This window comes from Talpa occidentalis, unplaced genomic scaffold, assembly GCF_014898055.3.
Source record: "Talpa occidentalis isolate TD23 unplaced genomic scaffold, MPIMG_talOcc4v2.1 talOcc4.2, whole genome shotgun sequence".
Classification (NCBI taxonomy): domain Eukaryota; kingdom Metazoa; phylum Chordata; class Mammalia; order Eulipotyphla; family Talpidae; genus Talpa; species Talpa occidentalis.
In genome coordinates this window covers 71622578-71636124 of record NW_023602073.1, presented here as the reverse complement: position 1 = coordinate 71636124, position 13547 = coordinate 71622578, and the positions used below count along the sequence as shown (strand labels likewise).

The 13547-nt window shown below is 38.1% G+C and overlaps 1 protein-coding gene across 3 annotated transcripts in view; it reads left to right on the top strand.

Moving 5' to 3' along the window:
* PKHD1 (PKHD1 ciliary IPT domain containing fibrocystin/polyductin) overlaps positions 1-13547 on the top strand; it is a 445188-nt gene that overhangs the window by 407202 nt on the left and 24439 nt on the right. For all 3 annotated transcript variants that reach the window (XM_054698860.1, XM_037519857.2, XM_054698859.1), the window contains exons 63-65: positions 4135-4267; positions 5514-5601; positions 10521-10628. In XM_054698860.1, the coding sequence (XP_054554835.1) occupies positions 4135-4267; positions 5514-5601; positions 10521-10628 (329 nt within the window). The remainder of the gene's footprint in view (positions 1-4134; positions 4268-5513; positions 5602-10520; positions 10629-13547) is intronic.

Sequence of the window (13547 nt, the reverse complement as noted above, 5' to 3'; positions counted from 1 at the left end):
ACCAGGGGAGGCCCTTAATAACACATCTGTAAGCACATCAATCAAGGGATATACTAGAACTTGAAGAAGACTGGCCAAGGGAGGTGGTGGCTTTCCAGACACATCTAGAGTAAAGGAAGCCTGCATTAGTGGGTACTGATCATGTTATTGTAGTAAAAAGGTTGGGGTGCCCACAATGGTCCAGGGTTAGAACCTCCATGCTACAGTGCCAGGAGGAAGCTGTCACAGAGTAAGGCATTTTTTCCCTCTTAGGAATTTATAGTTGCTAAGGGCATTTAGTTTAGTTTAATAGGGAACCTGAGAACCAAGAAAAAGAAGTAAAATGACATCTGTCAACTCCAAAAGATTGCCAAGAAAGTCCTTGCTACCTTCCAAACTACATGGAAGAACATTCCTGAAGGACAGGGGTCATGGTATTTTATTTATCTTTGCATATCTCACAGTGCCTTGAACAATGTTTGTACACAGAAGGAGTAACATGTTAAATTGAATTAACTGAAGAACTTACTTTCTTCCTCCAGAGTATAAGTTCTTGCAAACTCCTATAGATGTTACCTTATCTAGCCTTTAAAATATTTTAAAATGTTTTTAAGTGATTGAAAATTATCACAACACCCTGAAATATTTACTCAAAACATAAAACCTGTTTTGTAGCTTTGAGGAGATGCCTGTGTACAAGGGAGTGAAGAAGTATATCTAATCCCCCCACCCCCACCCCACCACCACAGATCTTACCCAGCGCCAGCTTTCATCAATATTTATTTATTTGTTTGCCATGCAAATAGAAATAATGCCTTCCTCTATAGGGTAAGCATTTAGAATCTGGCACATTGAAAAGCAAGAAGTGGAGTGAATAGTGGTGATATCAGAATTGGGAATTTTCTGTATTCTCTTGATCTTTCTTTTTAACCTGCTTTGAAAGGGTGGGGGGAATTCTTTCACATACCTGAGTGGGTATTAGAAGCTGTTAAATAGTGGTTAAAACTGGAAACAGTGGAGGGAACTTTCCTCCCCCATTTTTTAAAGTTTGGCTGTAGGTCCTTCTGCCTGCAGGCTACAGTCACATTAGCAGTTGAAAATTGGATAACGACAGCACAATGACAAATCCAGGTTGCTTGCAATAAGTTGCTAATCCCTTTGCTTTAATATCGGAGCAGCATATAATGATGTTTGGACATCACTCCAGTTTACTGACGACCCCACTGGGGCCAGCAATAGAACCTTACAACTGTCTAACAAGGCGTCAGGTGACTCCCGTCGTCACAGCAACGGACACTGGAATCTAATCTTCCCTCCATCCCTTCTAGCACCCAATAACGCCTAGATTATATAAGTGGCCCATCATTGCTTGGTAACTTGAATCAATTAACGTTAATTCGCACAATGCTATGATGTATTGTGATCACTTTCATTTCAGGGAAGGGGGAGAAATTGCTATAAGTCACCTAAAATGAGGTTGTCTGTGGTGCTGAGGTATTAATTGGGTGTCCATATTAAATGCAAAAGGAGCCCCATCGTGAAAGGAAAGTGGATGAGTGACTCTCTTGGCTGCTATTGACCTATCAGAAGAAGACAGTGCCCTTTTCCTTTGCTTTTATCTATTACAGTTTTCCCTATTGCGTGTCAAGTTGATGTATTATAAAAAATTCATTTGGTGACCTTTCACCCCCTTAGCAGATTAAACAATTTCACTTCGATGGCATCATTAACAGGACCCTGCATTTAATGATGATTTCTCTAAAAGGCCACGGAGATTCGATTTTAAGCTAACAGATTTATTGCACTATTATAACATATCGTAAAAAACTGTACCACCTACGGTCAGGTTTTAGGATAGAAACTGCTTAAGAGTTTATGTGGAGCTTAAAGTGGTATTACCTTGGGATATGCTGTAGCAGCAAGTCTCTGACCTCCAGTGAGATGCTGTTTACATTTAATAAGAGATGTTTGCTCACAATAAACTTTAAAGTGTGTCAGGGATGGGCCTTTCAGTGGGCATTCAGGCAGTTGGTTCTCCTCCCTCCGTCTCTAGACATCAGTGTACATATGTCAGTGTCTTTCATGGAGTCTTTCCATTTCCTTAACCCACGCTGCTAGCCTGCGTCCGTCCTGCATCAGAAAGCATTTAAGAATGAGGTTAGGGGACAAAAGTAGAATCTGGTGACAATGCTAGGCTTTTCTAATAACCTGAAACCTATAGAAGGATAGAATTAATGGCATGGATTTTAAAATGTCATTTAAAATGTTCCCTTAAATAAGAGGAGCCTTATCCATTTAGGCTAAGCAAGCTAATAAATGAGTAGGCTAATAGAAGCTGAATCCCACGAGTGACTTGCAAATTTGCTTTAGCTGGCAGATGATCACAGTGGTCTTCAGAACCACACATGCTTCTCTGTACCCATTTCTCAGGATTCTTAAGAGAAATACTTCCTACAGAAATTTCACCAGTGTTTGCTCTTCCACTATTTCCTTTTTTTAGAACTTATTGTCACTTTTCCCTGATATATAGCTTCCTTGTAAATATCTTACCCTTTTTCCTTGCAGAAGGAAAAAAAAAAAGTTTGGGGAATAAAAGCAGTTGGGTTGTGTCACATGAATTTAATTGAAGGCAGAATAGGCTCTTTTTGTTCTAGTTTTTTTTTTTTTAATCAAAATCTTGGTAAATATGATCTAAGCCTGTTTTGAGGATAGGACATCAAGGGGTGCTCTATATTAGTGTAATAAATATCATATAATATTTCTATATATCTATTCAATTGCTAAACATTTATAGCAAGACTATTACATGTGATATACAATAGGTTTGATGGACAATTAGATAATGTATAATGCTTTTTTAGTAAAGTTTTCTTGCTTATCAAAAATACCGAAGCTCTTGACTGAAGATGTTTTGATTGTTGAATGATTATATGAGTTATATAATCATTTTATATTCATTCTATTTTATTACTAAGTCATTAATAATTAATTTTCTTGTGTGAGGTATAAAAAGTAAGTTTTCTTTGGTTAACTTCTCTAGATCTTGGTCATTCACTTCTATTTGCACAAACTCTGGCAAGTTAAGCTTTTTTGGATCTCAGCTTTTTCACCTATAGGGAAGAGTGTGTGCCTCATCGTGTCATTTAAAAATTTGTAGTATATATAGAGAAAGCTTAGAAAAACACCCGGTATTTGGTAAGTGCTTAGCATATGTTACTTGTAAGTATTATTCTCCCTAGGGGCTTCATTGAATTAAAATAAATTAATCTATCAATAGCACAGTTATGGACATTATTTAGTTTGAGCACAACGCGGAGAGTAAAGCATGAAAGGTGTTCTGTGAGGATGCAGTGAGCAAGTCCATGTAAAACAGCCCCATTGGCACTCACTCTCGAAACCTCTTTCCAATTTTTTTACACCGATGTCATCTTGGTGCCTTGGAATCAACGTGGTGGGAGTACTTATACTATGGAAATTGGTAAACTGCAAATCAAGGTTGTTTTGGGAGGGAGAAATGGTTTACTAACTTTTTATTTTTTTAAAGATTTATTTATTTATGCATGCAAGGAGTGGGGTACAGGTCAAAGGTGGGGGAGTGAGAGGATTCACCAGAGACAGAGTGAATAGACAGAACAGGCAGATTGACCAAAATACTCTGCTGAGGGGAGTAGCGGGCGAGTCAGGAGAGGTCTGCTGTGCTGTGTGGGTAACTTCCCTGGCCGGGGATCGACCTGTGCTGCAGTGGCTGTGGAGAGCTTCATTGTGCTACATCTTAATCCCTTGTGCCACCAGGCCCCTTACTAACTTTTTACACTGAACAAATTACCCCTCTCTAAGTAAGTCTGATAAGTTCTTTCACTGAGACTTTTTAGGATGAATCTGACAAACCATGATAAAAATCTGAGTTCATAATTTGTGCTTCGCCTCCCCCCACACAGCTAGTTCATCCTTTCTGATGCTTCAGCAAGCATGCAAAATAAATACAATTTTTTTTTTAGTTATAAGGTCATGTTCACTATATAGTGCACTATTAAGTTTCCAGAAACAAAGGCAAATGCAAATATTTTCATTGGTAATAGACTATTATGGAAAATAGCAGCAGAGGTGATATTTGCAGTCTCATGGATGTCTTCTGTTTGTTTTTCCATGTGCCAGAAATACAAGTTTGAAAACTGGGAACTTGATATACGTTCGACCTTATGCTCTTTCAGTTCTGGTCCAACCTTCGGATGGACAAGTAGGAAAAGAACTTCCAGTTCAACCACAACTTGTTTTTCTGGATAAGCAGGTAACTTGTTGATAGCTAACACTCTTTCTTTAGAGCTGGGTAGCACGTTGTACATAACATGTGTTTTCGATTTGATCATCAGGGCACACAATGACAGAGTGTGGGCTGTGTGAGATCCACTACACTTAGAACTTCAACTTGCATCATTTCCTTTCATTTCTCAATCTGCTTTCCTTCCATTCTCTATGAATGTCCAGAATTTGATCAAGGCTAAAAATATAATTCTGATCCTTTTCTTTCTCAAGTTCTTGAAGTAGATATCTCATATCTTTTCTGAAATCTAGCCTTCTCAAAGAAGTATGTCCATATCTGAAAAAGTACTTTCATATGCTAATGAAGGGATGTATGGTGTTGCACGTGCCTTATAGTTTTATGTTCTTTTAAATTATTTCTTTTATATGTGCTGAAGTCAATCAAGAGACTATATTTAATTCTAATTCCATTCTAAATCATGCTCTCTGATTCTATTTTATCTGTATTTTTTATTTTTTAAAAGATTAATTTATCTATGCACACAAGAACTGGGGAGTAGGCCAGAGGTATGGGGAGTGAAGGGATTCACCAGAGACATAGTGGGGAAAAGAAAAGGCAGATTTACTGAAATACACTGCTGAGGGGAGCAGTGGGAGAGACAGAAGAGGTCTGCTGTGTCACATGGCTTAGCTCCCCGTGCTGGGATCAGACTCATGCTGCAGTGGCTGGCGATAGCTTGATAGTGCTGTGTCTTTAACCCCTATGCCACCAAGGAGGCCCATTTTATCTGTATTTTTTAAGCACAGAGAAAAACAGTGAAATGTGATTATTAAATCAGCTTTCATTCTTTGCTTTAAAAATGCATGCCTTGACCTGTTTGCAGAGGGAAGAAGGCCTGGTACTGAGGTCCACACTTAGAAACCTGATCTAGTCTGGACCCAATCCAACTATCTTCTGCTTGATTCTCTTAACTTTTCCTTCCTTTTCAAACTTCAGCACAGAATTCCATTCTCCTCTTCTATCAACTTAGCTTCCCTTTCTCCTTTCCTCTGCCCTGCCCCAATTTTTCCTATACTAACCACCTGAAATTAACAAGCTAATTTTGATATATTTCTAACATGAGTAAGAAAACATCATTTTCCTTCCTTTGCTTATTTCTGCCAAGTATGTGCTTTATAGAAGATTCCTTTATACATGCTCTTCTTTTTTAGGATTTCAAAAAAATTAAATTCTTTTCATAACTAACTTTTCCTTTTTTTCCCCCTACTTCCAGAGTCAGCGAGTGGTGTCCTTGGGGCCCCCCTTAGAACCTTGGGCTGTTTCTGTTTCCCTGGAAGGGGTACCAGATTCAATGCTGAAAGGTAGGTGTCAGTGACTTCAGAGAACTGTTTCAATTGCATCTGAAAATGCTCACAGCCATCAGGAATTCAGAGCAAGGTCAGTAATACTCAATATTTTCAGTAATTCTGAAGAAAACTCCTTCATTCCTAGTCTACAGGCACAGTGTCTGCATAAAGGAAGATTGGGCTGGCAGTAAACATGAAGGAAACCCTTCTCTTCTCCCTTTCCTTGTATGATAAAGGAGCATTTTCATCATACTGTATCCTCAATGTGGTATAAGGAAAAAGCCTTGAAATATTTGGTTAGATCTCATTCAAATTTAGTTTATTTTTTAAGATTTATTTATTTATTTATTTATTTATTTATTTATACAAGCATTGGGTACAGTCAGAAGTGTGGGAGGGTAAGAGAATTCACCAGAGCCAGAGCGGGGAACAGAACAGGCAAACTGACGAAATACACGCTGAGGGGAGCAGCGGGCGGCAGGAGAGGTCTGTCGCCCCATGTAGGGCCCTCGCCCAGTGGCCGGGATCAAATTAGCACTGCAGGGGTTGCGGGCAGCTTAGCAACCCAGCCTCTCAACCGCTGCGCCACTGGGGAGGCCCTAGAGCCTATTTTAAAACATGAGAAGACCCCCCCCCCATTAGTGGCTGTCACAGATTAAGAACTCAGAATTCTAAGGAATTCTGGAGCACCACTGGCTTTTCTTGTCTTTGTTTTAGAACTTAAAAACAAACACATTTTATTATGAAATAGTCGAGGTATTGTTTTTTCATGTTTTATTTTTTTAAAAATTTATTTTTTTATGCATACAAGAACTGGGGTACAGGCCAGAGGTATGGGGGGGTAGAGGATTCACCAGAGACAGAGTGGGGAGCAGAACAGGCAGACTGACCAAAGTACACTGCTGAGGAGAGCAGCGGGCAAGTCAGGAGAGGTCTGCTGCACCATGTGAGATGTTCCCTGGCCGGCCAGGGATCGAACTCATGCTGCAGAGGCTGCGATTGCTTCATAGTGCAGTGCTTAACCCCTTGTGCCACCAGGGAGGCCCCTGTTTTCATGTTTCAAAACCACCTTTAATAGAACCCACAGAAAATATGTTAAGGAGAATCTGTTTGAGAAGCAGAAAGAAGACAAAGGAGACTAATGGCTGAGGGAGAGGAAGGGAAGAAGTGAAGCCAGGGAGCCAGGCAAGAGAAATGAGGGTAGACTCAACTCTGGGACCTGACACTGAGACACCAACTCAGGTATTTCCCATATTTTCCATACTTCACTCATCCATCTATATTGTGTTCACTTTGGGTAAAGTAACACTTATGTTGCTGACTCAATTTTGATCCTTTTGGTAGCATCTTTGCTCAAGCAGTTAAGTCTGAAACTCTGTGGGTTAAAATCCCAAGAAAAGGGGGCATCCTAAAATATTCCCTGTACAAATTTGCAAAAGCAAACTACATTATTAAGAAAGTCAAGTAATTAAGTGAAGTTATCCATGGCTGGCCAATGTGAAAATTAAGATTCAGAATTTCGTTATGAAGTAGTTTTAAACTGCCTCTTCGGGTGCCATCATTCTGCTCATTTTTTGGTGCCACTTAGCTACTGCCGGCATATCAGTATAGAGAATGCATAAGATAGAATAACAATTCACTTACCTGCTCATGTTAAAATAATACTGTAGCTTGAAAACCATCAAATTTTAACTTTTTTTGTGTTCTAATAATATGTACAGTAGTTACTCTAGCCTGACTGCTTAAATTCACAGGCCTTTGACCTCTAGTCCATATTTCAATATTCCATACATTACCCACACTTTAAATCTTTCACATATTTCATACCTTACTCTTCATTCCATACCTCTTTGTCCTCACAGGCTTCTCTAACAGGTTACCATAGAGTGGGTGGCTTGTAACAACAGAAACTCACAGTTTTGGAGGTGGGGAAGTCAAAGATCAAGGCTTCTGCAAGTTCAATGTCTGGTGAGAGCCTGCTTCCTGGTTCATAGATGAACCCCTGTCTGTTCATATGGCAGAAGTAAGGAAGGATCTGTTTCATAAAGACACTAAACTTATTTATGAGGGCTCTTCCCTCATTATCTAATAGCTTTCCAAAGTCCCACTTCCAAATTCCATCACATGGGAAATTAGGTTCCAACATTTGAGTTTTGGATGGATAGGGACATTCAGTCTATAACAATAACTTACTCAACACCTTATTCATGCTCCATGCCTTAGCTGTACTCCACATCATTAGTCATACTCCATACCTTATCCCTAGCCTATCCTGTCTGTACTCCTAACCATTACCCCTACTCCATCACTCATACCCTCATTCCCATAATCTTTTTCATTAGTGAACTATTGTTGTAAAATCCACATAACATACAACTTAGTATTTTGACCATTTTTAGGTATACATCCATATACTTTACCTTACTTTACCTTAGCCATACTGCACTCCTTACCCAGACTTCATGGTTTCTTTGCCCCACTTCTACACTCACCCACAGTCCATGATTTTTCTTTCAGTTCTCCCAAGAGTATCATCCCTGCTTACCTCAGAATCATATTATCTTGCAAAATGAATGAGGAAGGAAACTCTTTGCTACTTTATTCTACCAATACCAAGTCAGGCACAAGCCAGCTGACTCATATGAATGAGTACAGTCACTGCCCTCCTTGGGAAATACAGTGGGAAATGAGAGGAACTGACTGGGTTGTTTTCTAATTTGGGAGGGGTTATGTAATGGGAAAAAATCTTGTGTAGTTTTCTGTCTTTGGAATGCCCATACCAGTAAAATCATCTTATTTCATAGGATTGAAACTCTCTTGAAGCCATCATGAAGTGTTTCTTCACTTCAGAAAAAGTGAAAGCAATGAAGTTTTGGGTGGATTACTTAATGTATTCAAGCATTTCTGGATTGAAAAAATAAAAATAAAAATAAAAACAACAAACCATACCTATATGTCTAGTTTAAGTCTTCCATCCTTCTATTTAACTTCATGTTCTCATATCTCAGAAGATCTTCTTCAGTGAAGGAGAGGTTATTGTCTAGTGACAAAAAGTGGGTTTATGTACTGAAAGACAATTATTTAAGGGGTCTTAAGATCCTTTGATATTGAATTATCAATTCTAAATATTTTAAAAAGTCTCAGCATTGATGATGTAGCAGTTTGCCAGCTTGTAGAGCTAGGGGTGAAAGGGAGATCCATGGGAATAATTTGGGCCATAAAGGTGTTTTAAAAACCACATGCCCTACAGAAACACATTCAGGTACCCTCCCTGATAGGCTTGTGTTCAGTTTCAGTATTGCTTCAAGCCCAGCACCCCACCACGTCCCAGGTTCGCACGTTGTTTATACCAGCTTGATCGGAGAGCCTGTCAATAGCACTTGTATATTTTACAATTGCCATTGCAGGGATATGATGAACCCTGGAGTAATGTACTGTACTTGGCAGCAACTGCCTCAGCTTTTGGGCACATATGCTTCAAATCTGAGAATATCATAGATATATATGGGAATCTTTTTAGAGATCTCTGAGGCAAGCTGGTATTTAACGCAAAAGCAAACCCATTTGGAGCTAAAGCACTTTCCATTAGGCAGTTTGGCGGCTGTTCTATGAGGCAGACTCACTGTGCTCCACGGACACATTTCGATTAAATGCTGCTTTGTATTCCTCCAAAGATGGGAACAATAAGGACGTTTGTCAAAGGAAAAACTGCAGCAAACGATTTCATGTTGAACATCTGTACTCTGTGGTTCATTGTTTGCAAGAGTTTATTGACCATAATTTTGATGCATATAGGTTTTAAAGAGTATAAACTACATTTATCTTGGGCGCCTATCATTTATTTGAGTCTTGGCTTATTTATTTCCATTTTTCTGGGCATTTTATTTATTTTGGGACTCTGAAGAGATGAAGTAAAAGATGTTTCCAAAAAGAAAAAAGGAAGTTTTAGTTAGCTCTGCAAAATTGATGAGGAAAGATGTTTTCACAAAAAAGGATTAAACAATTGAATTGAAAAATGTTTAACACTAAGCACATTATATCTTCATAATACTTTTCAGTCTTAGAGATAGCAAACTAATTTTTAAGCTTGAAGATCTCTCTCCAAACTCGTTGTCCACCTTACCAATCATAGTGACATTTCCAGAGTGAAATGTAGCAGCTGTTAATTAGCAAAGTAATGTGAGGGTAGTAGAGTGAGAAGACTAATTAATGGTATGTGAATGTGATCTTGAGCTAAGTTGCTTTCTTTCACATTATAAATGGATAGCCTATTGTTAAAAGATGTAAGCTTTTTTTTTCTTCCCTTTTTTTTTTTGTATTTTATGCAAGGAAACCATAACCTGGGGCAATCTAAGTTGCTAAATCAGAGTAGCCTTTATCAGTAATGATTTGAAGCATTGCTGTGGCCCTGATCTATTAGCCTAACACTACCACCATATAAACTACAGATTCCTTGAATTGAACAGTCACAGCTTAAAAACTGACCACCCACAAAGATAATTGACTTTCTGATTTAAGATATATTTAATAATAAGGAAGTCAATATGTAGTTTTGGGGAAGAATTTAAATCAGACAGATCAAGGCTCTAACAATAGCATCAATTAATTTAACCTTTCATGAACCAATTTCCTAGTCTCTAGAATATAGGTGGTAGACTATATTAGAGGGCTGTGTGGTATATTTACAATGATATATATAAAACAGTGTCTGGTACAGGAAGATTTCAAAATATGTTAGCTGTTATTACTATTATTTTGTCTTGGATTATTTGGTTCTAAGACTTCACTATAAAAATCCTGAGGGATTTAAGTAACTTATTTAATTAAAAAAATTTTCCTTTTATGTCCAATAGCTGTTCTACAGAGAAGATTTAAAAGAGCAGCTCTTGAGTAGATAACTAATATCAGGTTTTTGGTTTTGTATTCTTTTGCAGGCTGTACTCAAGCAGAAACTCAAGATGGTTATGTGAGCTTCTCCAACTTGGCAGTTTTGATCTCTGGGTCAAATTGGCACTTTATTTTTACTGTCACTTCCCCTCCAGGTAATTTCAGCACATTGTATTTTTATTATGTTTCTTTTGGGAAAAAAATAGCCTTTTCTCACTTATAGTAGGAATAGCTCCTATCATGAATAAGATCAGAATTTAGCAAAAAAAGATCACTTGGTTATGTCATTAATGTCTCAGAAGCAAGAACACATGTAGAAATTAAGTCGGAAGAATAGGCTGGTAAGAATCCAAATGCAAATTTTCTTCCAGTTATTAAAATTTATTTTGAATGTTTTACTTTTCAAAAAATTTCTATATCATTTGTTGACATTTGGCTGGATATTAATTAGAAAATTTTAGTTTATGAGGATAATCATAGTATGTTTTTATGAAATTTTATCATTCTGTCCTGCCCTCCTCATCCACTGCTCCATCTCTCCCATGAATGGTGACTGTACTCATTCAAAATCCCCATATTTTAGTAATAGAGATATAAAGTTAGGGTAAATTGTTTATGTGATACAGTTCTTGACAAAATATTAAAACAAATTCTCCCTTCTGGAGTATTTGTGACAGTGTTTCGTTTATCGGAGGGTAATATTTTTCAATAAGTTTGTAGTGGATAGCATTTTATTTTTGTGTTTTCTTAAAGATTTATTTATTTATGCATACAAGAACTGGGGTACAGGCCAGAGGTGGGGGGGATTCTCCAGAGACGAGTGGGGAACAGAACAGGCAGACGGACTGAAATACACTGTTGAGGGGAGCAGTGGGCAAGACAGGAGAGGCCTGCTGCACCATGTGGGTAGCTCCCTGGCCACCCGGGGATGGAACTTGTGCTACAGAGGGTGAGGATAGCTTTGCAGTGCTGTGCTTAACCCCTTGCACTACCAGGGAGGCCTTGGATAGCATTTTGAAGTCAGATGAGCCTACATAGAAATACTAGTCCCCCATCTCCATGAAGGGGAGAGCCGAGTGCAATTTTGACCTTTTTTTAAAGGTGACTTGGTGGTGGGAATTTATGAGGATTACACTTGTGAGGAGAAATCTAGCACTGTAGTCAGGAAAATTAGTCTGATACTTAAGATGTGCATCTGTGAAGAACAATTCACGCACAGGCATAAGGCAAAGTTTGATAAAGCACATTAGCACAATCACTGAATTTCAACCTCTTAGACTGGAAATGGTAAAGAAGTTCAGTGTTTTCATGTGAGTTGGTGATCCTCAAGAGCCCATGTTTAATTATGTCCAGATAGTTGTTCTTCCTCACAAGACTTTGATTCAAATTGTCATAGTATATATTTCATAAGTTAAAAAAATATGATTGTTATGAAAATATATAATAAGCATTTATCAAATGTTACTTATTAATAAGGGAATCAGGAGGCTGGCAAAGCAGGTTTCAAAAACATTTGAGGGGTATGGATCATGTAGCCAGGGAAGAACTGCTGAGATAAATTTGCTAAATTGGGTAATAAAACCAGAACCTTTGAGGTTACATCTTAGCTAGACAAAAATCATTTGCAGTTTACCAATCTTTAACAAGCTAACAAGACTGAGCCCTAATTAATAATAGTCAATTAAGTCATGGACCTGTTTAAAAAGGCTTCAGCATAGGATCTATTATTGTTTTTCTTCATTCCATGTTTTGGATAATTTTTCTTCACAAAGGGAATTATCTGCAGAAGTCAGATAATATTATTAAGTATTAACTTTGCAGGGCAGATTCTTTTACTAGTGAGGAAGTTATCCTAATGTGAGCACATGTTCATGGAGAAGCATGTTCAGTGTCATTGGCCATGAGAGTCCAATGATATAGCCTTAAGTTTTTGAATGAATATCTTTTGAAGGGTTACACACTCAGAGCTGGATTCTTTGTCTTCTATTTGTTGGGTATTTTAAAGACCTCTGTACTTGAATTTCCTCCGCGGTTAACTAAGATTAGCCAAATACTTCATTCAGGTTATTTTAAAAAATAAGTTATCTAAGCAAATGTCAAATGTGGTATAGGCAGAAAAATCTCAGTACCATTTGTAATTTTGAACTGGAATTAGTGTTCATAGTGAATAGATTACTATTTATTTTAGGTTTCTGTCTACAACTTATCAAGGAATAATCTCAAAAAGTTTTCTTTTACATTGCCCCTTAAGTTATATTCATAATGTTCACAACAAATCTATGAGGTGAGGCCGCATTAGAATGATATATACAGAAGTTTAAGTTAGAAGAGAACAATGAAGAATAAGAAGAGCATAAAAGGTCCTGTACTTCTTTGGCCCTTTATTGCCATCCTATCACTCCAGAAAGAAACTCCATATTTCCAGGAATATTGATTTCTAGTACCAGGATCACTTGGGAAAGAAGCCCTTATTCACACATTGATAGGCCAACCGATGAAATTTCTTATTTGTAACATGTTTCAAAATAGTGGGTACAGCAAGTGTTGATTCATGTTGTTTTTGTTGCATTCATCTATGAATCAAGCAGAGAACCTGCAATAATTACCATTATTTTCCCTCTTCTCCCTTAGAGAGTGGGACACATACTGTAGCAGGAGGAGGACCTCATCCTCCGGTGCCTAGGAAGAGCAGATCCCATTATTCCTTCATTATTCCTTATAGAAATTGAGGACTTGAGAGCTTAGATTGGCCCAAACAAATATGTATGAATCCTTTTGAGTCTTTCTAATATGTAGATTCATCTACTTCATTTGTCTATTTCTGAACTGCCTAAGACACTGCAAAGGGAAAAGTGTGTCTGCAGTTTGCACTATTGACTTCCCGCCCAGCATTTCCCCTGTTCACTCATCACCATGTCTGAGGCTGTGGTTTCTCTAACCATTCCTTGCAGATGTGGAGTTCTTGGAGGTTCAGGGGTGCTTCTGGGTTGAGAAGGGGTTGCAGAAACCAGGGAAACTTCTGCCTCTAATCCAGTAAATCTCTATTGTATTTGGCATTTCCTTGACTGGAACAG